This window comes from Diceros bicornis, chromosome 18 (genome assembly GCF_020826845.1).
Source record: "Diceros bicornis minor isolate mBicDic1 chromosome 18, mDicBic1.mat.cur, whole genome shotgun sequence".
NCBI lineage: Eukaryota > Metazoa > Chordata > Mammalia > Perissodactyla > Rhinocerotidae > Diceros > Diceros bicornis.
The window spans coordinates 61,606,419-61,626,936 of record NC_080757.1 but is presented as its reverse complement, the minus strand read 5'-3'; the positions used below and the strand labels follow the sequence as shown (position 1 = coordinate 61,626,936).

At 61.3% G+C, this 20,518-nt stretch overlaps 2 protein-coding genes across 9 annotated transcripts in view; one reads left to right on the top strand and one right to left on the bottom strand.

The window, feature by feature from the left end:
- Window positions 1-6,027, top strand: part of CSNK1D (casein kinase 1 delta) — a 39,477-nt gene extending 33,450 nt beyond the window's left edge. For 2 of the 3 annotated variants that reach the window (XM_058561948.1, XM_058561949.1), the window contains one exon: window positions 601-2,707. In XM_058561948.1, coding sequence (XP_058417931.1) covers window positions 601-651 — 51 coding nt within the window. In that variant the 3' untranslated portion in view covers window positions 652-2,707. Of the gene's footprint in view, window positions 1-600; window positions 2,708-5,885 lie in introns of those variants that run through there. The other variant, XM_058561951.1, reaches the window with a different exon arrangement.
- A 769-nt stretch (window positions 6,028-6,796) lies between these two features.
- SLC16A3 (solute carrier family 16 member 3) lies at window positions 6,797-19,009 on the bottom strand. Of its 6 annotated transcripts, none has more exons than XM_058561941.1 (6): window positions 18,900-19,009; window positions 11,343-11,497; window positions 9,982-10,228; window positions 9,295-9,438; window positions 8,209-8,967; window positions 6,797-7,269 (listed from the first exon to the last, which is right to left on the bottom strand). In XM_058561941.1, exons 3-6 carry the CDS (start codon window positions 10,202-10,204, stop codon window positions 7,013-7,015), a joined length of 1,383 nt encoding a protein of 460 aa, XP_058417924.1. In that variant the 5' UTR covers window positions 10,205-10,228; window positions 11,343-11,497; window positions 18,900-19,009; the 3' UTR covers window positions 6,797-7,012. The 6 variants fall into 6 exon arrangements, with proteins under 6 accessions (XP_058417924.1, XP_058417926.1, XP_058417929.1 ...); XM_058561943.1 differs by lacking the exon at window positions 18,900-19,009 and adding an exon at window positions 18,784-18,893; XM_058561946.1 differs by lacking the exon at window positions 18,900-19,009 and adding an exon at window positions 18,279-18,360 and having other exon boundaries at window positions 11,338-11,497.
- Between the last annotated feature and the right edge of the window lie 1,509 nt (window positions 19,010-20,518).

Below are 20,518 nucleotides of genomic sequence, written 5' to 3'. Positions count from 1 at the left end.
CCCTCAGCCACAGCCACTTGCTCCCCTGCCGTTGGTGCATGGCTGGGCGTGCAAGCTGTGCTTCCCTCTCGTCGGCAACACTTGGTGGCTCCTTCCAGCCGAGGGCTTGCAGCTTCTGTCAGGCTCACTGCTGCTTTGAGAGACCCACTGCGGTTTTAACATGACTGCACTCTTGGAAACATCTTGATGGGAACTGCTTGTCACGTCTTTCCCAGAGGGGAGTTCCAGTGCCCACATGGGGCCTGGTCCCTGTTTTCAGAACACTGGGTTACTTTCCAGGAAGGAGGCTAGGAGCCAGTATCTCTTCCCCACTTGGACTCTGGTCCGATCGTTCATGAGTTTCTCTGCTCCACAGCCACCAGGCCTCCTGGCCTGCATGCCTCTTCTTCCTTTCCCATCTTCCTGTCACTTATTCTGCTGAGCACATATCCTTGCTGCAGAGGGATCTTCCGGAGCAGCTGGGGGTGTGAGCGTCCAGCGTGGGGCCAGGTGGCATCCTGGCCCTCCCTCCCAGGCGCCGTCACTGGTGTTCTGTTCCTGAGACTGACCAGCCCTGTTGCTCTGGCCTCGTGCTGACCTTCTGTGCTTTGGCTCCGACAGATTCCCGGTCGGGTGGCTCCCAGTGGTCTTCAGTCTGTCGTGCACCGATGAGAAGGCTTCTTTCTGCTCTGAAGGGCACACACAATGCATGGCTGATCTCCTCTGTTACAATGGCTTTCTTAGTGACACGCCCCCGGTCTAGAACCGAAACGCTAACATCAGGAGTTCTCCAGGCCACCCCTCAGCGACGCCGGGGTGGGAGACAAAAGACAAATGCTGCCATCACCAGGGACCACCCTCGAGCCCCCGCAGTGAGTGAAAAGCAGAGAGTGAGAGACAATCACAGAGAGAATCAAACTCCTGTCCAGGGGCCTTTCAGTTCTTCTCCAGTGGTGGTGCACCCTGCTCCCTGATGAGTCTACTGTAACTACCCGTCTTCTACTTGGTTAAGACAGTTTTGTATCATTTTGCTAAAAATTATTAGCTTAAATCTGTGTAAAGAAATCTTTTTATTGTTTCTTTCTTGTCTGTTTTTGCGGTGTTAAAAAATGTTGACTTTAAAGAATCCTGAAACAAAGACACTGCCATGGAGTTGGTGCAGGATGGAGTAAGGCAGGGAGTGGAGCACCGGTGAATTTCAATGATCTGTGCTTGGTGATTTTGTTTTGTTGTGTGGTCCTCTGTGGAGAGGGAATTTTCTCATCAGAAATTCTATCATGTGTGTACGTGTGTGTAAGTAATGTGTGTGTGCTGTGTGTCTTGTGACCTCATTAAACTGGTTTTGGCTGTCAGTCTCCCTTCCCCACTGTAAACTGAAATGCCTGCGTAACACAGACCCACCAGGATTCTTGCAATCATCAGAGCAGTTAGCAAGCACTGTGAGCAAGGGTGCGGCAAGTGCTTCCCAGCAGAGCAGCGTGCCCATGATATTCCCAGATGTGGCAAGGAGGAAGCCGAGCACTGAAGACCACGGAAGCCGAGGCTTTGTGTGTGCATCACTGGTCCTTCAGGAGAGGGTTGCCAACCAGGAGACATCAGGCCGTTCCTTGGAGTTATTTTGGTGGTGGTTGTTGGTCTCAATGCCTTTGAATTTGGGAATTTTCTAAACAGACTAAATATCACCGTGCAAGTTGGCCCTTAGTCTGTGTTAACATCTGCATGCTCAAAACCAGGGATGTGGCTGGCATCCCCAGGTGCCAGGTGTGCCCAGAAAGGCCAGCAGGCCCGAGGGAATCCACTCTGAAGTGCCAAGAAGCAAGGAACTTGGACAACCTGATGGTTCATGAGAGTGTGGTGTCATGGGCTCTCAGGACCTTGGTGGGGACATAGTGAACCCCAGAGATCAAGAAGGGGTGGGGCTGAGTCTCACCACAAAGACCCTGGGGCGGCCAGGCTCTTGACACTCCTCACTCTGCTCTTCACCCTCATTTTGCAGCAGAGGCACCAGGTGGTGGTGGCAGTTAGTAGACAGGAGCCCCTCCTTCTTAAGAAAGGAGGTGCAATAGGTACTTTCCCATTTCTTCTGTCACCCACTGCAGAGTGTTCTGTTTGACGACTGGGGCACTTGTAGGAAGCTAGGGACCTAAAGTCCGTGTCTTGTAATTTCCCTTCCTGCCCCCAAAGTCACCTGGCACAGGAATGCTGGTCCTGGGATATCCTGACAGGTGTGCGTTAACAGTGCAGAGTGTGGCTCTTTGCTTTTTTCTGGATCCTGAGTGGGCTACTCTGTAAGCATTTTGGGGTGCAGGGACTTGGCCAGGTGGGGCTGTGTCTCTGGAGTGCACAGGGAGCTTGGGTGGGTCAGAGCGAGTTGGCTTCGTTGTGGCCCAACACCGCCTTCAGAGGTCGGCTTCCCCCTCTCAGTGAGGTGTTAGCAGCTGCAGCCCCCAATGTAGTACCAGAGATGGGACCAGGCAGCCTTCCCACATTCTGCATCTGGGTTTCTACCTGAAATTGCCAGATTCCATTTAGAAAGTAGGCTCTGATCTTGAGTCCTCGGCAGTGTGCTTGTGGGCAGTTGTTGCTCTCCCAGAAACGTAGTTGAATGTCTGTATCAACCTGTGTATTGGTGGCCAGTCTCTGAACTATGCGTTTGTGTGAACACTGTGTGTGTGTACTTGACCACCATGTAAATAATAAATTCATGATGACTTCTACCTTTTCCCTACCCCTGACATGTGGTCTTTATTTCATCAGTTTGAGTTTTCAGTGTGCGTAGATTAACCACATGAAAACTTAATTTTCTGAGAATGGGCATTCGCGTCTAGCCTCTTATAGCCTGTTGTGGTGTTGCAAACTGGTTGGGAGCAGGCAGAGTGAGACTGGGAAGTGGCAGGGACGGGGCTGCTGCTGCCACGTCCCCAGAGCTGACACCCGTGTGGGCAGAGCACACCCACCTGTCCACTTAGGGATTTCTGAAGATCCCCTCTCCCCGGCTTAACTGCCTTTACGAAGTGGGCCCCTGACCTCCGTGGCCCTGGGGGTGGCACCATGAGGAAGTACTTCTGCCTGCCTTGGGTTTTCTGCGGAGTGAACAGTGCGGTGCTGGTACAGTGCTACGTTCCTGCTGCCCACGAGGGGTGCACATGGTTCCCATGAGGCAGCTCCCAGTGGGCCCTTATGCAGACCAAGGGGCTCAGGCCTGTCAGTCCCCAATCCTGTGATGCTCATGCCCAGGATCTCTTCTCTACCCTGGTGTGGCCCTTCTCAGCAGCAGCAGCCAAAGCATCTGGGAAGGCGGCATCTGTCTGTCCATCCATCTCTCGGTTGTGCCCATGGCTTTGGCCTCTCTTTCTCACTTGAGTTGTTGAAGCCTAAGAGGCCCCCCAGTGCGAGTTCCAGATGGACGGCACTGCTAAAGAAGAAGGTGGTGAGGGGCGTGGTTGGCCCCTGTGTACACCTGAGCAGCCAGCACCCTGGAGCCCTCCTCCCCTACCCCTGCCCGGCATGAGATTGTGGGCTGCTTTCCCACACCCCTTCTGCAGTCTGGCTAGGGAGGTCCCTCTCAAACTCCTAATCCACCTTCACGTGCTCATGAGCTCCCCTCCCCCAGCACTGTGCCCTGGTGACCGCGGGATTTCCTGGTCCACGTCCACTTGTCACTGGAGCCTTCTAGAACAGACTGGCTTTGTATGTGTGTGCTGGAGGGAAATTGGTGGCAGCCCCGTCGAGACATGCATTCCTGCCCTTCTGTCACTGGGATGGGAAGGGCAGCTGCGTCCCCACCCCCTGCCCACTTCCCTCCCACTTCTGCCTCTCTGGCTGTGCCTGGTGGTCCCTGACGTTCTGGAAGAGGGCTGGGCTCTTCCTTGGCCTGTTCCTTCTCATGTCACTGCCAAGGCCAAGAGGGCAATGTTTGGATCCCCTTGTACCTCACCCCAGTGACCCTCGATGCTTTCCACTCAGAGGCGGCCTATCCTATTCCCTGGCCCCTTGATGCTAGGAGAGCATTCACCACCTTCCTTACTGGAGTCATAGGCTCAGTGCTCAGGAGAGTGTGCTCTGGATTCCGGCCTGGCCTCCACCTCCCACCCTCCCCCAGGCCTCGCCCCCACTGAGAGGGGTACTTGGAGCCCTTCCCGGAACCCCTGTGTTGGAAGAGGGGACCTCTCCTGCCGTCTCTCCTGCTCCTGCCTCCATCTGGTGGGACCTTTGGAAGCAGTGCCTGTCTTTGGCGCCATCCTACCTGTAAAGGTGTGTTTGAGGTTACAGGGGAGCGTCTGCCACGTTCTGTGTCCTTGAGGACGCGGTTTAGATGCTGGGAACAACTGGATGGTCCTTCAGGAAAACCCATGAGTGGGCCCTGCAGGTCACTGGCAGACTCCTCAGGCAGCCACAGGATGGCAGCGTCTGCCTGCCTACCAGGCCCTTGCTGGTTCCCCACCCCCAGGCTCCCCCAGCATGGGTCCTGTACACGTGTCCCCAGGTGTTCTCCGCATATGCCCTCCCAAGTGTTTGTGTGTGTGGCGGGTGTCCCCAGGTCTGGCCAGGGTGGGGGCAGCAGCCCAGGGTGCCTTGCTCACATCCCCCTCACCTCTGATTTGGAGTGATGTGTGCGTGCCCTCTGAGGAGGGGCCAAGGGGCCCACTAGGAGTGGCTCAGCATGGGTGTCTGCATCACCAAGGGGGTCTTCATAGGGTGTTTGGCATGAGTCTCCTTTGGCAGGGATGTCTGGAGGGTGAGGGGCAGCCCTGTCCATGGCCCCCTGGCCCCCCAGAGGACTGACTGCTCTCCTTGACTCCTCTTAGGGCCCTTGGCGGCCACAGCTTCCTGAGGACGGGAAGTTCCCTGTCTCCAAGTCTTGGGCACAGCTGGAAACATCTGGAACCAGAAAACTAGGCTGACAAGCCATGTGCTCACCTTGTCCCCCAAGGCCCGTAACATCAGCCCCCATTCTGGGCATAGCCCCTAGACGCCGTAACCAGCCAATGTTGTTGCTGCCAGGGTGGGTAGGAGGCCTCGGATCCACCTACCATCTCCACCAAGGTGTCGGCTGAGGAACAGATGGGCCCATGTTCCCAAGGCCAAGGGAGGGCGGAGCTCTTGCCCACTATGGAGTGCAGGGACTCCAGCCCCTGGGCCAACTGTGGGTTCCACCCCCAACAGAGCAACCCCAACATACTGACCATCTCAGAATCACTTAAGTGTCCTCAGAGTATGACTTTAGGGGATTGCTGGTTTGGGTGCAGGTGTGAGGAAAGGAGGGGACACCCACTTCCTATTGCTCCTGGCCAGCTAGAGGTGAGGCAGCTTAGGATGAGTGAGGACAGATGCCACTGTGGGGTACTGGGCCTGATCAGTGCGTGCTGCTAATTCCAGGAAGCCTTGGATAATGTCACATGACAGGCAGAGTGGGTGTGACCAGCCCCAGCAGGCCCTGAGAGATGGGGGGCAGCTGGGGAGAGGTGCATGGGCAAGCTGCCCACTCTCCACCTCCCTTTCAGGCTCAGAGGCAGTTGCAGAGACCACATTTGGGGCCAGCCCTTTGAGACTGGACCAGGGGGGTGCTCCAGTCTCAGCTTCATCCAGGGGCTGGCCTGAGGGCCTGGGGGCCCCGACTGACCCACCTTACCACCTTACATAGGGCCAGTCACCAGATGCAGGGCTACACCTTGACCTCTGTGACTGTCAGCACTGCCTGCAGCCCCAACTCCTGGCAGAGGGGACAGAAAGACTAGAAAGGGCGATGGGGGCCCAGAGCCAAGGGACTGTGCCTGAGCTGCAGGAGCCTGGCTTCCCCGCAGAGCCTGACAGGCAGATGGAGGAGGGGGAGCTGCAGCTCCCTCTCTGGCCACTTCTCTGTGGCTGGGCCTGAGATATGAGCTCTTGCTTGCTTTTCATTGCAGAGAAGCAGGGACGTGGCATCTCTCCGGCTGTACACGTCCCGCCAGGGTGCCCGCGGCCGTCCCCAGCGCCCACGACGCACCACCTATTGAGGCGGCCCCAGCGGCCTCTGACCAGGCTCCCAGCCACGCAGGCCACTGCTGGCCACAAGGGCAGGTGGGTGTGAGGTACCTGGGGCAAGGCTGAGCGGGGCTGGAGCAGGAGAACGGGAGCAGATACCAGCCCTGGGTGCTGACCGTGTAGGGCGACTATCAGCCAACCGAGGGCTGAATAAACAGAAAGCAGGAAGATCATTTTGTTTAAACACACACACCAGTGAACAAAAAATCACACGTATGTCTCAGCTTAGTGCACAAACCTTGTAGGGGCTCCCCAGCGTGGGCTGCACCCTTGCAGCGTGGCTCCCTACCCTGCCAGCCACCGGGGGCCTCTGTAAATGCTCTGAGCTGTCCAGGGGCCAGTAGGGCAGGGTCCAGACCAATGGTGCTTAGAAAGCTGACAGGGCTGATGAGGACCAGAACTACTTTGTAAAAATAACCAAGTTGTTGAGAAAGTGAGATTCAGGGTGAATGGTCAGACTACTATCCCCACGTAGAACAAAACTCCTGTGGCTCCTGGAAAACATTCTTTCCAAGAGGCTCCTCCCACACACAGGTTTATTTCAGACCTTCCAGAGGTGAAGGGAGGGAGCTGTGTTCCCTAGACACTCAGACAGGGCTGGGCTGGGGCACCACAGGGGAGAGCAGGGCATGTCAGGCGCAGGGCGCAGGCGGGGCCGATGTGGCAGTGCCCACTACACCAGCTGTCCCGGCCCCGCCCCTGATTAAAGTTGTGTTGTCTCTGAAGTGTGGGTTTCTAGGTCCTTGAGCCCAGGTTGGCCCTGGGCTGCTCTGGGGTCAGCAGGCTGGGTCCCTGGTGCAGACGGTTTGTAACTTCCTGGCTTGGCTTCACCACAGATCTGCTTTGGAATGACATGGTTCTCACCCTGCCACCTCCCCCGAAAAACACTGATCAGGTGATGATCAGCCGCCCCACCAACGGCCCCGCCCAAGCTAGTCCTGTTTGTGAAATAAATATAAGCGTTGACAGTCTCTGTCCGGTTCCCTGCACCCCTGCTGGCCTCCTCGCCTCAGACGCTTGTTTCTGGGGTGTGAATGACCTCCCCGTTTTTCTCAGGCTCTGCCTTCAGGAAGTGCTCCACCTCCCGTGAGTCCACCCTCACGTCCGTGTCCATGGGGGGCTTGTGGTGCTCCTCCTCCGCAGCCGCCTTGGGCCTCCTCCCAATGCAGAAGTTGCCCAGCACCAGCACAAGGGAGGAGGCTAGCACCTCGGCCCCCGCCAGGAGGAACACGTACTGGTAGACGTGCGTCGCATCCAGGAGTTTGCCTGCAGAGGGAACAGTGTCAGCCCTGGCCAGAGGTTTCCACTGACTCTCCCTCATGTCTCGTGGTGTCTCGGCATGGGGGATGTGTCCGCCATGGTCACTGGCTACCCACTTGCCAGTGTGCTACCAGGGACAGCCCAGGGGCCTTGAGGTAGAGTCCTCGCCTGGCCCTCCCCCACCCCCTGGGCAGCGCAGACCGAGAAGCTTAAACCAGAGTGACTTTGAGGAGGATTTGGATCCTCGCAGGTGCAGATGGCAAAGTCTCGGGGTGGGGGCCTTGTCCAAGGCACCTGGAGGGATCCAGCCCCACTGTCCGTCACCACCTAGGCCCCAGAAGGGCCCCAGGAGCCCGAGACAGTGAGGATTTGGGGACCTCCCCACCCCTGCCCCCTGGACCCTTCAGGGGGGAGGAGCCAGAGGCTGGAGGTACAGCTCTGGCACTCATGGGGTCACATGGGGGGGTGGCTACAGGGTCAGCTGGAGAGACCCAAACCCAGGTGAAGAGGCTTGGCCAGCGCCTGGGCCGAGCTGCTCCCCCAGTCCCACCATTTTAAATCTCACTCCAGTACTTTTCTCAGCCTTCAAAAAGAAACGCAACAGCCCAAGATGACAAAAGCTGGCTTTTGCCTCAGTCTGAAGTGAGCGGATGAGAACTGCCATCACCTGTTCCTAGGGCCAGGGGGTAGCATCACCCCCAGACTCACACGTGTGCCAGCCTGTGGCCTCTCCCACGTGCGGTGACACTCGCTCCTGACACCTGCTGATCTGTGCTGGAGTGCGCAGTGGCTGGCTACACTGGGGGGTCCCTGCAGCTAAGAGCCCTCCCACACAACATCCCCTCCCCTTCGCAGGGAAGGCAGGTGCAGGAACTGGGAAACTGCCGGGGTCCTGCCCAGGCCCCACAGAGGGGAGGCGGCTAGCCCCAGCTCTGCAACACTCACCTCCCGAAGGGGGCCCGATGAGCACAGCCACGGCTTCCAGCAGGAGCACGAGGCCAATGGCACTGGAGAATTTGTGGGTGCCCACGATGGCCATTAGCACCTCAAACTGCAGGGCCCCCACCATGCCGTAGGAGATGCCAAAGAAGATGCAGAAGACCACCAGGCCGCCGTAGTCGCTGGCCGTGGATCCCGTGAGGTCAGTGAAGCCATTGAAGAACATGGCGAAGCTGAAGAGGTAGACAGAGTAGGGCCGCACCTTCTTAAGCCCCGTGATGAAGCCGGCGGTAGGCCGGGCGAAGATGTCAATGAAGCCCAGGATGGTGAGCAGGAAGGCAGCCTGGGTGTCAGGCACGCCCAGGTCCTTGGCGTAGCTCACCACGAACACGGGCGGCACGAAGAGCCCCAGCACCATGATGGAGGCAGCCACAGCGTAGATGACGAAGCCGCTGTCCCTGAAGACGCTCAGGTCCAGCAGCCGCCTGGATGGCCGCTGGGGCCCCGGCCCCGAACCTGGCTGGGGTGCCTCCAGGGGCCTCATGAGCGCGGCGCACACACAGCAGTTGAGCAGCAGGCCTCCCAGGATGAGAAAGCCACCCCGCCAGCCGTAGTGGTCCTGCAGCAGCTGCCCCAGCGGGGACAGGGCACACAGGAACACGGGGCTGCCCGCGGCTGCCAGCCCGTTGGCCATGGGGCGCCGCTTGTTAAAGTAGCGGTTGAGCATGATGAGGGAGGGCTGGAAGTTGAGTGCCAAACCCAAGCCTGGAGGAGGGGCGGGTGGTGAGGTGCCAGCCCTGCCCGCCCAGCACCCGCCCCGGCCCTGCCCCTGGTTTTTCCAGGCACAGGCTCCAGCCTGAAGGGATCTGTGTGTGTCTGACAGGGTCGATGTGAGGACACCCAGGGTGTGTAGAGAGCAGAGTTCCTGTCATCACCCGACGCCCCGGAGAGACAGAGGGGACTGAGGGACGGGCTGGTGCCCTGGGAGGGGGATACCCCACAGCTGCCGACCCAGGAGGCCCTGTTCTGGGCACGCTGGTCCGTTCTCCTCCATCAACCTGAGTGCCACAGCCCACCCCGCTCCCCACTCACCGGTAATGACCCCTGTGGTGAGGTAGAGCTGGATGATGCTTCCACAGAAGGATGCAGACACCATGCCTAGGGATGCCAGCAGGCCTCCCGCGAGCATGACCGGCCGGCAGCCAAATCGATTGACACACACACTGCAGAGCGGGCCTGGGGGGGACAGCAGCTGAGGCACGCGGCTGAGTCCAGGTGTCTCCCAGCGCCCACTGACAGACTTGCCCCAGGCAGCAAGGCCTGGACTGGCCCCTCCCCTCCTTGATGCCCCACGCCCCAGCTCAGCAGACAAAGCAGGAACACCGTGGGCACCAGGTGCCCAGAGCACATCACACTCGCCATCTTCCCAAGCAAAGCACAGTTCACAGCAGAAGTTGCCCGTGTTAGTGGTCTCCCTTCTGGTTGGCCTGTGCAGGCAGCAGGAACCAACCACCTGTAAAGCCTCATCCTCTGGGACTGTGTGCAACTGTGCAGATACAGCCCATTTGGACAGGGTCCCAGACACACTTGGTCTGTGCCCAGTTTGGCCCTGCGGAAAACATGGCTTTCTACAGGAGCTCCTGGGGGCCTGGGCTGCAGATGCCAAGATGCGCTGGCCACCCCAGGCCTTTTGCCACATGAGGCTCTTAATCAGGACTGCACTTGGTGAACTCCCAGGGGCGACCCCCCCGCCTCGCCTTGTGCACAACAGCCCCTCACCTGTCCCGTACAACATGGCCAGCAGGATGGAGGAGATCCAGGCCGTGTCACTGTAGCCGATCCCAAACTCGCGTATGAGCTCCTTGAAGAAGACGCTGACCGCCTTGGGGAAGGCGTATGAGAAGCCCGTGATGACAAAACAGCCCAAGAGGACGGCCCAGCCCCAGCCTCCATCAGGAGCCTTGATGCCCGTTGGGCCCTCATCGACCACAGCCCCTCCCATCGCCAGGAGGGTGGTTGCACGTCCCTGAGAAAGAGGAAGCCAGGCTGACTCGGTTGTCAGGCAGCCCAGCAGCACAGGGACAGAGACGCACCTGAGGTTTGGGCACCCAGGCAGGCATCCCTTTCTTCAGGCCTCAGCCCCTGACAGGACCCCAGCTCTGGGCCGGCTAGCTGCCCAGTGCTACCTGAGAGCCCTGCCTGTGGCCCTCACCTATGTAGGGTGACCAGCAGCTGCCCTCTCCACGCAGGCCTGGCCTGACCTGCTCCCACACTGCTGGCTCTAAAGGGCAGTGGCTTTTTTTGGGCTCAGTTAGGTCTCAGGTTACGTCCTGAGGAAGGCAGACCCCAGCGGGAAAGTCAGCCCTGCCTGCCCTCCTACCTGACCCTGTGTCAGGAAGCAGCCTCCCACTGCAGTGTGGTTCTGGCAGTCAGCACTTCCCATCCCCTCAGGCAATGAAGCAGGCCTCCGTGGGCAGGTCACATCCGAGAGGGGACCTGGGGCTGGTGTCCCTTGGACCTAAACCTAGATGTGGCCAACCTAGCTCTTCTACCCCAGAGGGACGGGGCTCCCCGATCCTGGCCACTCTGATCATACTGCACCCCTAGTGAGAGCCTGAAGAGGGAGGGGAAGGCTCTGCTGTGCAGGGGATGGAGTAGGAAGCAGCTGGCAGCTGCCAGACCGTCAGAAATGGACAGCAGTACCACCGAGGAGGCAGGTGGGGAAGATGGGTCTCGGGGAGGGGAGCCCCTCTGGGCGGCTGGGTGGGTGGTAGGGCTGAGCCCAGGTGGAAGGCGCGTGCCTGCTGCGGAGTTTAATACTCTGGTAAGGGAAGAGTGGGCAGGGGCAGGCTTCCATCCAGCCCCCTGGAGCAAACTCTTTGGGCCCCCAGGTTGCCAAGGCGAGGAGGGAGCTGGCTGTATCCACTGCCTGCCCAAAACCCCGCAGCAGCCCAGGGATGACTTCCAGCTTTTAAACCCCAGGAACTTAGCTCATTTGCGGCACAGTAACATGGAACATGGGGCCAGCTTCAGCTGGGGTTCTGACCCTCCCCTTCCATCCTTACCCCCACCCTCCAGCTGAGGCTAGCTCCAGAAATCCCCTGCTCAGGGGGCCTGGGGGCCTGGTTCCCCCACCTCACCAGACAGAAGCTGTTCTGAGGAGAGAGTGTCTCTCGCTGCAGGCACGGGGAAGGGAGGGCAGTCCTGAGATCTGTGGCTTATTCAGTCCAGCCTGCTCCGCTGCCCACAGAAGCGCAGGTCTCTCTCCACTGGCAGTGTGCTGTAAACCAGCTCTCTGGGGGGAGAAAAAGCCCTGATGTGTGGCGTTTGCCAACTCTGTGGTGTAAATACTCCACCTGGGCTGATGCCCAAGGACTTCCTGACTAGGAAAGCTGCTGCCAGTGACACCTGACAGCCCCCTTCTTATCAGCCCACTGGCCCGCCCACTCAGGTTTCATAATCTGTCCCGCTCCACCCCCTGCCCCTTTTCCTCGGATCCTCCTTGACCTAGCACGGCACCGCCAGGTGGCCCATTTCTGCATCTAAGGCATACACGGAGCCTGGGACAGGACTCTGGAGTGAGGACAAGGGCCTCTGTGCCTGGACAGTCTGAGCACAGGTTCAGTGTGGAGGGCAAAGGAATGTAGAAAATGAGAACCCCGCTCCCAGCCTCCAGCCTAGCCTGAGCATCCCGGCCACAGGTGCTGTGCCCTCTGGGGGCCCTGATCCAGTGGTCTGGGGGGGATCCGGGCTCTGATCCAGTGGTCTGGGGAGGATCCGGGCTCTGATCCAGTGGTCTGGGGAGGATCCGGGCTCTGATCCAGTGATCTGGGGAGGATCTGGGCTCTGATCTAGTGGTCTGGGGGGGATCCAGGCTCTGATTCATTGGTCTGGGGGGTATCCGGGCTCTGACTCAGCAGGTGTGTGTGGGGGAGGGTGTTTTTTAAAGGGCTTCCTAGGTGATTCCAAGCAGTAGCTGCTGTCTGTGAGCACCACTGTTTGATGACTAGACCCCCAGGGGCCAGCTGGCTGTCAGGGTGATGACAAGGCAGACACAGCCCACTGGAGCAGAACAACGGTCCTGCCCCTACCCCAGGCTGGGCCAGAGGTGCACTGGTTCGCAGCTGGGCCAGGGCCACAGGTGCCACTTCTGGGAAACACAAGAGGAGCTCTTGCCTCTCCCAGGACCCAGACCCCTGTCCCTTCAGGCCGTACCCACTGCTCTGCGCCCTGAATGCTCAGAAGGCTCCTGGACTTCAGTGAGCAAGACGGGGGGTGTCTCTGAGGCCAAAGGCTGAACAGCCGTCCAGGGGATACAGTTAGCTGAAAGGTACATGGGATGCCTCAACCAAGGGAGCCCCCCATCCTCCTACAAACATGTCCACAAACCAGTGACCTAGCACAGCCCCCCAGGTGGCCCATTTCTGCATGTAAGGCAAACATGGGACTTGGGATAGGACTCTGGAGTGAGGACAAGGGCCTCTGTGCAGGAGGGTCTGAGCACAGGCTCAGTGTGGTCCCACCCTCAGAGTCTCTCCTCCAGAGCCCTCCTTGAGCTCAGCGATGTGCCTGAGCCTGGGACGAGAGAAAGGGGCAGGTGTCATCCCGCGGCCAAAACACACGAGGTGGGGAGCTGAGGCAGATGTCCCTACCCACCTTAGTGTTAAGTTTAAAAGGTCTCTAAGGTATGCACAGCAGGGTAACAAACTAAAAAATATATACATTTTAGGAATACGCTGTGTGATGCACTGACACTATTTAAGGTAGAAAGCACGAGAACTCCAGACCCAGGACAGTGGTCGTGGTCATGGGGGTGCTGAAGAGTTGGTTGTTTTGGGTTGTGGGCTCATAGACATTTATTGCACTTTTTAAAATAAATCGAGTGGGCCATGCAAAGGCCAAGGAGGGGAGTATGTCTGGACCCAACAATTAGGAATAGCCCAATTCTGTATACCAAGGTCACAAAACAAAAAAAACAGGGCCTCCCTCTGAGGTCTCTCTGCTGCACCAGCCACACCTGGCACTCACCAGCGGGATGACAGGCGCCCCAACTCTTGAGGCTCTGTTCTCTGCTTGTCCACTGCCCGCTGCGGCTTGGGCCCTCCCTGGAGGCTCCCAAGATCCCCAGGAGACAGACGCTGGCTGCCTGTGGGACATGGGGTGTCCCCTGAACTAGCATCTTGGAGGGTGAGGAGGCAGCAGGGTGGATGCCAAGGCCCAGAGGCCAGGAGGGTACAGTGTGTTCCAGGACCTGTGTGGGGCAAGTGGCTGCCACGTGAGGCTGACATGGGGAGGGGCCCATCCTCTGCGTCTGGACCAAGGCCCACCACGGTCGTCTCTCCCACCCACCCCTGAAGGCCCCAAAGGCTCTTCAGACACTGCTGTCTCCCAGCTAACACCCAGCCTGGGGTGCCAGCCACATTGAAATGGCCCCCTTGCCCTGTTCCCCCCACCTCAAAGTGAGCTTTCTCAGCGAGGTTTCAATTTGCCAGTGGAGGGTGGTGGGCAAGTAGGTTAGGGGGTAGGGGCTGCGGCTCCAGGTGTATGGCAGAGCGATTCCACTCAGCAGGGTTGTGCGTGTGTTGGGTGGGGGGAGGGTAGAGAAGGGGCTGGGATTTCCAAGAGCCAATTGGCCCCATCAACCCAGTCCACCTTGGGGGAGAAGGGCCACCAAGGCACAGGCTGACTGAAGTTCCAAGGAAAACCCTGCCCCTGCCCAGTCTAGACCCAGGGTGGGAGGAGTGGCCCCTCTCGGGGGCTGCTAGAGACCCTCACTGCAGGGGGAGGCAGCACCAGCACGTCTGTGGGCACACACCGGCCGGCTGGCCTTTCAGTGACATTTACCCTCCCAGGGAGGCATGCGAACCACGTCCCCAGCCCAGAAATAACCCGCCCTCTGGGCCTCAGAAAGCTGATCTCCCAGGCAGGGTGCATGTGCCTGCTTCTGGGTCAGGCAAGGTTCCAGAAACTACCCGCGAAGGTCCCACAACCCCAGGCAGCTGAGAGCTGAGCAGAGGAAGGACCAAGGAGGAGGGGTCCCTTGGAATGACCTTTAGCAGACCACACATCTGAGGAACCACTTTGTCCTCCCAAGTCAGGGGCTCCTGCCAGCTGCTCCCTCAGGGGTCCACTGGCTATCTGGGTGAGAGTCCCAGCTGGGGTTAGGACTCGGGATCTCATGATCCTGCATCACCTCCTCTCGCCAATGCCCCCCTTCTCTGCCTACACTCACCCTGGCTTTGAATTCCATCTTGGTGTCCACAGTGCCCAGCCCTACCCGGTCTGCGTCTCCACCTGGAGGGCTGGTGCAGACCTCACACAAACAGGTCCCCAGTGCGACTCCTCACACCCCCACCTCGGGGCCGGCCTTGGCCACCCCCAACCCACATCCTGCCGGCCTCACCCACCTCCTAGGACCCTCCTCCTGCCACTCTATTCCAGCCCGCAGGCCCACTGCCATCTCCGGTGCACCCTGGCATGCTCCCCCTTAGGCCTCTGTACTGGCGGTGCCCTCACCCACCTCAGGTCCACCTTGGCTCTGTGGCCCGTCAGCCCCTGGGTTCAGTGTGGTGGCCCCGGGCCCTAGAGCCTGCGGCCTGTCCCAGGTGCTTAGCAGGTGTGCCTTCTAGTGGAGACTGGCCAGTTATCTAACCAACTTCCAGGCCTGGGAGACCAGCTCTGGGTGGGCGGGGCAGGAAGGGGGCAATAACATTCCTGCCTGGACTCTTGCACAACGAGGCATGGGAGACATGCCTGAGCACCAAGGAAACAGCACCAGTGTGGCTAGCACCGGGCTCCTCTCAAGCCCCGAGGTCCCTGAAGCCCATGGGGGTGGCCGGTGGACAAGAGGGTGCTGCACCCTCAGGAGGAGGGAGGGCTCCTGCTTTCTTTCTTTCTTCCTTCCCTGAATGCCCCTGTTGTGCAGAGGTCCAAGATGCCTTCGCCTGCCAGGGGCACAGAAAGCACCACTGCTCAGAGCCCCTCTCCTTCCCAGGCTGGGTGCAGGACCCCAGATGCCCATCTCAGCCCTGCCCCCACCTGTGTGTAGAGCTGTACTAGAGAGAGGTGCCTGGGCCTTTTCCGGGGAGGTGGGAGGTGGACACTAGTCAACGGTCTGCCCCAGGCCTGATTCAGGCCTACTAGGACCTTCCACTACCTGCACTGACCCCCGCAGCCCCCCAGCGCATGTGTGGTACCCCTGCAGGCTCTCCAATGGGCTCACGTCATCTTGCAGGGGCCAGCAGGGCAGAAACACTGGACTCATTCGCCAGACTGGTCACTGTGCCCCGGGGCCAGCCCCTTGCTCTGAGCCATTCCGCTCTCCAACACCATCCCTCACTGACAAGGAGACCATAAGTGAGTGGCCTTGGGGACGTTTTTGGGCTTACCCTGTCGGAGCCCCCTTTTCTGGAAGGCTCTGAAGGCAATGAGGAGGGGCCAGGAGGCAGTGGAGGCTGGAGCAGGGCCAAAACCACCCCCCCTCCAGGCCTAGACCCTGCCCAGTCCGGGAGTGCCTGGCCTGCCCGTCCATGCGGCCACCTTGTCCCATTCCTCATCTCCCTGCAGCCCCCCACCCTAAAACCAGCGACCTAAGGCGAAGGCCGAGAAGGAGGTCTCTGCGTCAGCAAGCATTTCATCAGCTCCCACCACCACCCCATCCGGCCTTGTGGGGGCAGGTGGCTGCGGAGGACAGGAAGGCTGCGTGAGGAAGGAACCTGAGCTCATGAACCCTGAGCTCCACCCACCGCCCCCCGCTTCCGGCTGGGCAGGTGGGGGTCGGGTCCCACCCGGTAGAGAGGGGGTGGGGTGGGGGTGGGACGCGAGCAGGCTTTGCCTGCCCCGCCCCGGCCGCTCGCCTGGCCGCGGGACGTGGGGGACGTGACCGCGCCGAGGGAGGAGCCGCCGCCGTATTGCCTAGAGTAGGCGCCCTTCCCGTCCACTACCGTATTGGCCGGCGCGCGCGCTCCACGCGCGGGGCTGCCGGAGTCACCGAGCCCCGGAGCCGCACTGGGCGCCAGCGGTTCCGCGCGCCGAAGGGGACCCCGCAGCCCCTCTCGCGCCTCCCCCAGGGCGGGGCCGGCTTCACTTTTCCTCCACAGGGGCCGGGCCGAGTGGGCGCGGCTGGGGATGGGAATGCTGACTGAAGACTCCGGGTCTCTGGGACCGGCATCCCGCGCGGCCCATTTCACAGATGAGGACAGGCCAGGTCTGTCGTCCCTGAGGCGACGCCGTCAGATGGGGACTGAGACCAGGAGGTCTGCCCTCGCCGAGGCGACGCGGTGAGCAGCCTCAGGCTCTGTGCGCTCCCGCCCCGCCCCGCCCCGCCCCCGCGTCCCGGCCCAGTTCCCGGTGCGCCCCAGGCTTCATCCGCAGGCGCCTCCGACGGATCGATCGCTCTGCGCAGCGTCTTCTCCACTCGCCACCTCCCAGAAGGGCCAGCGCGTGGCCCTGGGGTAGCTGTCCTGGGCTTCTCAGATCGAGGGGGCGGCACTAGCCTTTCCCCTCCACACCGGCCAGGTCACTGCGGGGACCTGCCCTCAAGCGAGTCCGGCCTGGCACAGGGGACGCCGCCTGCCAGTGAGTGGGACCCACAGGCCCCCCTCCACACACACTCTCTGGCTGCTGTCCTGGGAAGCACGAACACCCCCTCGTTGCTGCCCCTCCAAACTGAGGTGTCCAGCTGGAGTCAGTGTTGCCTCCTGGGTGTCAGGCCCTGCCCAAGGTCACCCAGGGTCATTACAGAGCCTGCCTTGGGACCAGGCCTCCCAACGCCCATGCCAGGCTGTGTCCACACCACAGACTGCTGTGCAGGAAGGCTCCACACCTGCCTGGGCACTGCCACCAGTGCCCTGAGAGCCCCTATAGGGGCAGACATCCCACCATGGATCCCGTCCTCAATCACTGCTGGCCCCCAGGGGCCCAGTCCAACCTCCACAACGCACTCCTGCATCTTTCCCTCTCCCTCCCAGCACCCACCTGACCCAGCAGACCCTTGGGCCTTCGGAATGAGGCAGGGGACCCCTGGAACCCACCCACCCACTCAGTACCCACACTTGCTCTTGGCTTTAGACAAGCCCCTTGGGCCTAGGTTGCATGGGGGAGGGTCTGGCTGCCATCCACTGTCCTTCAGACCACCCAGCCTGGCCATGGTCATCACACAGGGTGACCCTGTCAGCCCAGACACCTCGGGACGTGCAGCTCAGTGCCTCTGGGACAGAGAAGTATTCTGGCCCCTCAGCTGCCCCTTTGTCCCTCACCTAGACTCCAGCCACCCCCAGTGGCCACCACTCTACTAACTGCTTCCCTTCCACTCACATGCCTGGTCCAGCATCCAGGTAGGTGCGTTATCAACCCACTTTTCAGAAAAGTAAACTGAGGCTCTTGAGGCCCCACCTGGTTTTCCCATGGGCTAAGGGCCTGAGGGGGGGGGCGGTGAACTGAACGCAGCGAGTCCAGCCTGATCCGGAGGGGCGCCCACCTCTTTGCCCTGGGTCTGGGCTGAAAGCCGTCGTCCGCGGGCGGGTGTAGGTTGGTGAGTGCACGGGCGGCAGCGACAAGGGGGAGAGATGAGGGAGAAGACGGCCGGCGGGAACCCCCCCTACCCCCAGCGCCGCGGCCCGGAGCGCACGTGCTCCCACTCCTTCGGGGAGGGGGCCCGGGCCGGGCGGCAGTCCCACCAAACATAGCCCGCGCGCCCCGGCCGCCCGCCGCTTACCGAGCTATTTATACCCGGGACCCAGCTCGGACACCCGGCGCAGCCGCCTCCTGGCCGGAGCCCAGCCCCCGAGGGCCGCCCGACGGAGAGGCACCCGGGCCGGGCTGGGGGAGGCGAGGTCGCACGGCCCGGGTCCGAAGGCGCAAAAGGGCGCAGCTGGCTCCCCGGGGCCCCTTGGCGGGAGCCGCCGAGGGTGGGGGGCTCGTCCGTGCGCGGGACGACCCCGGACTAGGAGAATAAGGCTCGAGGGGGGCGGAAGCGCGGACCTTGGGGCCGCCCCCACGCCGGGCGCGGACTCAGCACCAGGCGGCGCAGAGGGTCCCGGCCCCTGGCCCGCGCCGAGCATCTGGGCCGCGCCTACCTGCCTCCGCTCGCCGCCGCGCGCCTCTGCCCGCCTCGCTGCCGGGCGCCGCGCCGGGGGCGCCTCAGTGCTCTGGTCGCTCGCGCGGCACGTCCCCCGCGCACGTCACCGCCGCCTGGCACCGCCCCTGCTCGCCCCGCCCGGACCCCGCGCCGCCGCGGGAGGGGCGCGTCCGGGTCTCCCGGACGTCGCGTCCCCAGTGCTCCCCCCGGGCCGAGGGACCCCCGCGCGAACTCTGGCCGGGAGTCGTGTCTTCTCATCTGGCCAGGCCTGCGCTCCCCGAGTCCTCGGACCGGTCCCCGGTCTCGCCTCCCCCTGGCGCTGGGCTGGGAACCCCGGCGCTCAGACCCCTCCCGACCCTCCGTCTCCCCCTTCATGTGCGCTCGCTTCCTTCCGCCTGGGCTCTGGTGGGAGCGGGGCCCGGTACCGAGTGCTCCGGGGCAGGGATCCCCTCGCCCTTCCACGCCCGGGCCGCGCCCTCTGACAGGTGGACGCGCGCACTCACCCGCACCCCGCGCCGCGAGGTGTCCAGACGCCGTGGGATTCCCGCCTCCTGGCTCGCTCTGAGGCCCAAAGGCCTCCCTCCCCAGACCTCCCGGGGATCTGCGCCCGCATCCAAACCTCAGCTTCCTCCCGGGCGCGGGCGGCGGTGGCTTCTTCTGGGCCTGGGAGCGGGCCTGGTCCCCTGCGCTGCCTGGGTGATCTTGGGCAAGGCCGTCATCCTGTCTGAACTTCCGTTTCCCCATGTGGCTCTGCGCCCTGCGAAGCCAGATAAAGCCTCTGCCCCCAGCCCTGCGCAGTTGCCCCTCCCTTCGTTTGCCCAGAGCCTGGCTGGGCCCCCAGGCGTGCGCCGTATGCGCACATCCTGCCACACTTGCCCACGGGGAAGGGTTGATCCAGGCTGGTCCTAGGCAGGGTGCTTCGAGCCCCATCTTTCTCATCTGCCGCATGGAAAGAGCTAAGGTTTGAGGAGGCTCCAGGGAGTGTGGACTTTGGTGGCCTGGGCCAGGACACCACTTGGTGGTGGCCACCCAGCCAGGACCACAGGAACACTTTCCACCCAACCAACTTCAAAATGGCACCCCAAGTCTCCTGGGGCTACAGGAGGCCGAAGCATTGGTAACTCTGGGTGTTGTCACAAAGATCCCAGCTCATCCAGGATGGGGGGCACAGTGAGCATCCGTGGTAGATTAAGCCCTCCAGGGGCCTATGGAGGGGGCAAAGTAAAGAGAGGGGCAGACGGCAGTATTGGCCTCTTGACCCAGAGTCCACCATCCAACCACCTTCTGAGATGCCAAGTCCACTGAGGCCTTCTGCTTTTTCTTATGGATGCTGAGAGACCACACCCCACAGGCCCCCTGTGAGAAGAGCCCTGGCACTCACAGAGGCTGGGCCAGGTCTGGTCCCCGACCCCTGCCTGGGGCCCAACCACCCTTACTCCAAAATGCTGTAGAAATCGCTACCTAAGCATGTGTGTGTGAGAGAACAGTGAGCAAAGCGCAAGCCTCCAGCACCGCTTGGGGGCCAAGGGCTCCCTGGACGAAGACCCCACTTAGTTGGCCTGGACCCTGGATGTCTATAGATGCCTTTGGGCGGGGAGGCTGTCCCCATGGGATTTCGGCAATCCAGCCCAACCTCAGGTGGTACCCCCATCTGCCTGCACCAGCTGACACTCCCAGGCTTCCTCATGGGCCACAGGTGCACACAGGTGGGTGGGCATCTGAGAGGGAGGTGAGGCCTTGCAGCACCTGGGGCAGGGCAGAGCTGCAGGAAGGGATCCCCCACCTGTGTTGGTGCTTCCTGCCTCTGGAAGGGCGGGGCACCACCCTCCCGTGCCTCAGATTATTTAGATGCCCACCGTGCCCAGGTCAGGGTCCTTCCTGCTGCCACCCAGATGCCCCCCACCCCAGGTACCAAAGATTCCTCGTGGGTAGGAGCTGTGCAGCCCTCAGCCCCCAACCCCCACCCCACCTCACCCCAAAACCAAAGAGTGGCCAACAAGGGGAGATAGACAGGACTGGGATGCCCCGGGTCTCCCTGCCCCCTCCCAGCCTACCTAAGGGCAGACAGAGCTGGATCTTCTCTGAGCTCTGAGACCTGGGAAGACCCTCATGCCCCAACCCAGTGATATGAGGGAGTGCTTGGGGTTCCGCCATTGTTCCCCAGAAGGGGAAGGGCCCCAAGGGTCCAGCTGGGAGAGTTAGGGGCTGTCAGCCAGGGACACCGTGGTCCTGCAGGAG

Bases quoted from the DNA above. Each gene is read 5' to 3' on its own strand.
- SLC16A3 (XM_058561941.1), bottom strand. From the start codon at position 10,204: ATGGGAGGGGCTGTGGTCGATGAGGGCCCAACGGGCATCAAGGCTCCT. The intron at 9,439-9,981 runs GTGAGGGGCTGT...TGTCCCCCCCAG, and splicing joins GGCCATGTTGTACGGGACAG to GCCCGCTCTGCAGTGTGTGT. The intron at 7,270-8,208 runs GTGAGTGTTGCA...TTCCCTCTGCAG, and splicing joins CATCGGGCCCCCTTCGGGAG to GCAAACTCCTGGATGCGACG.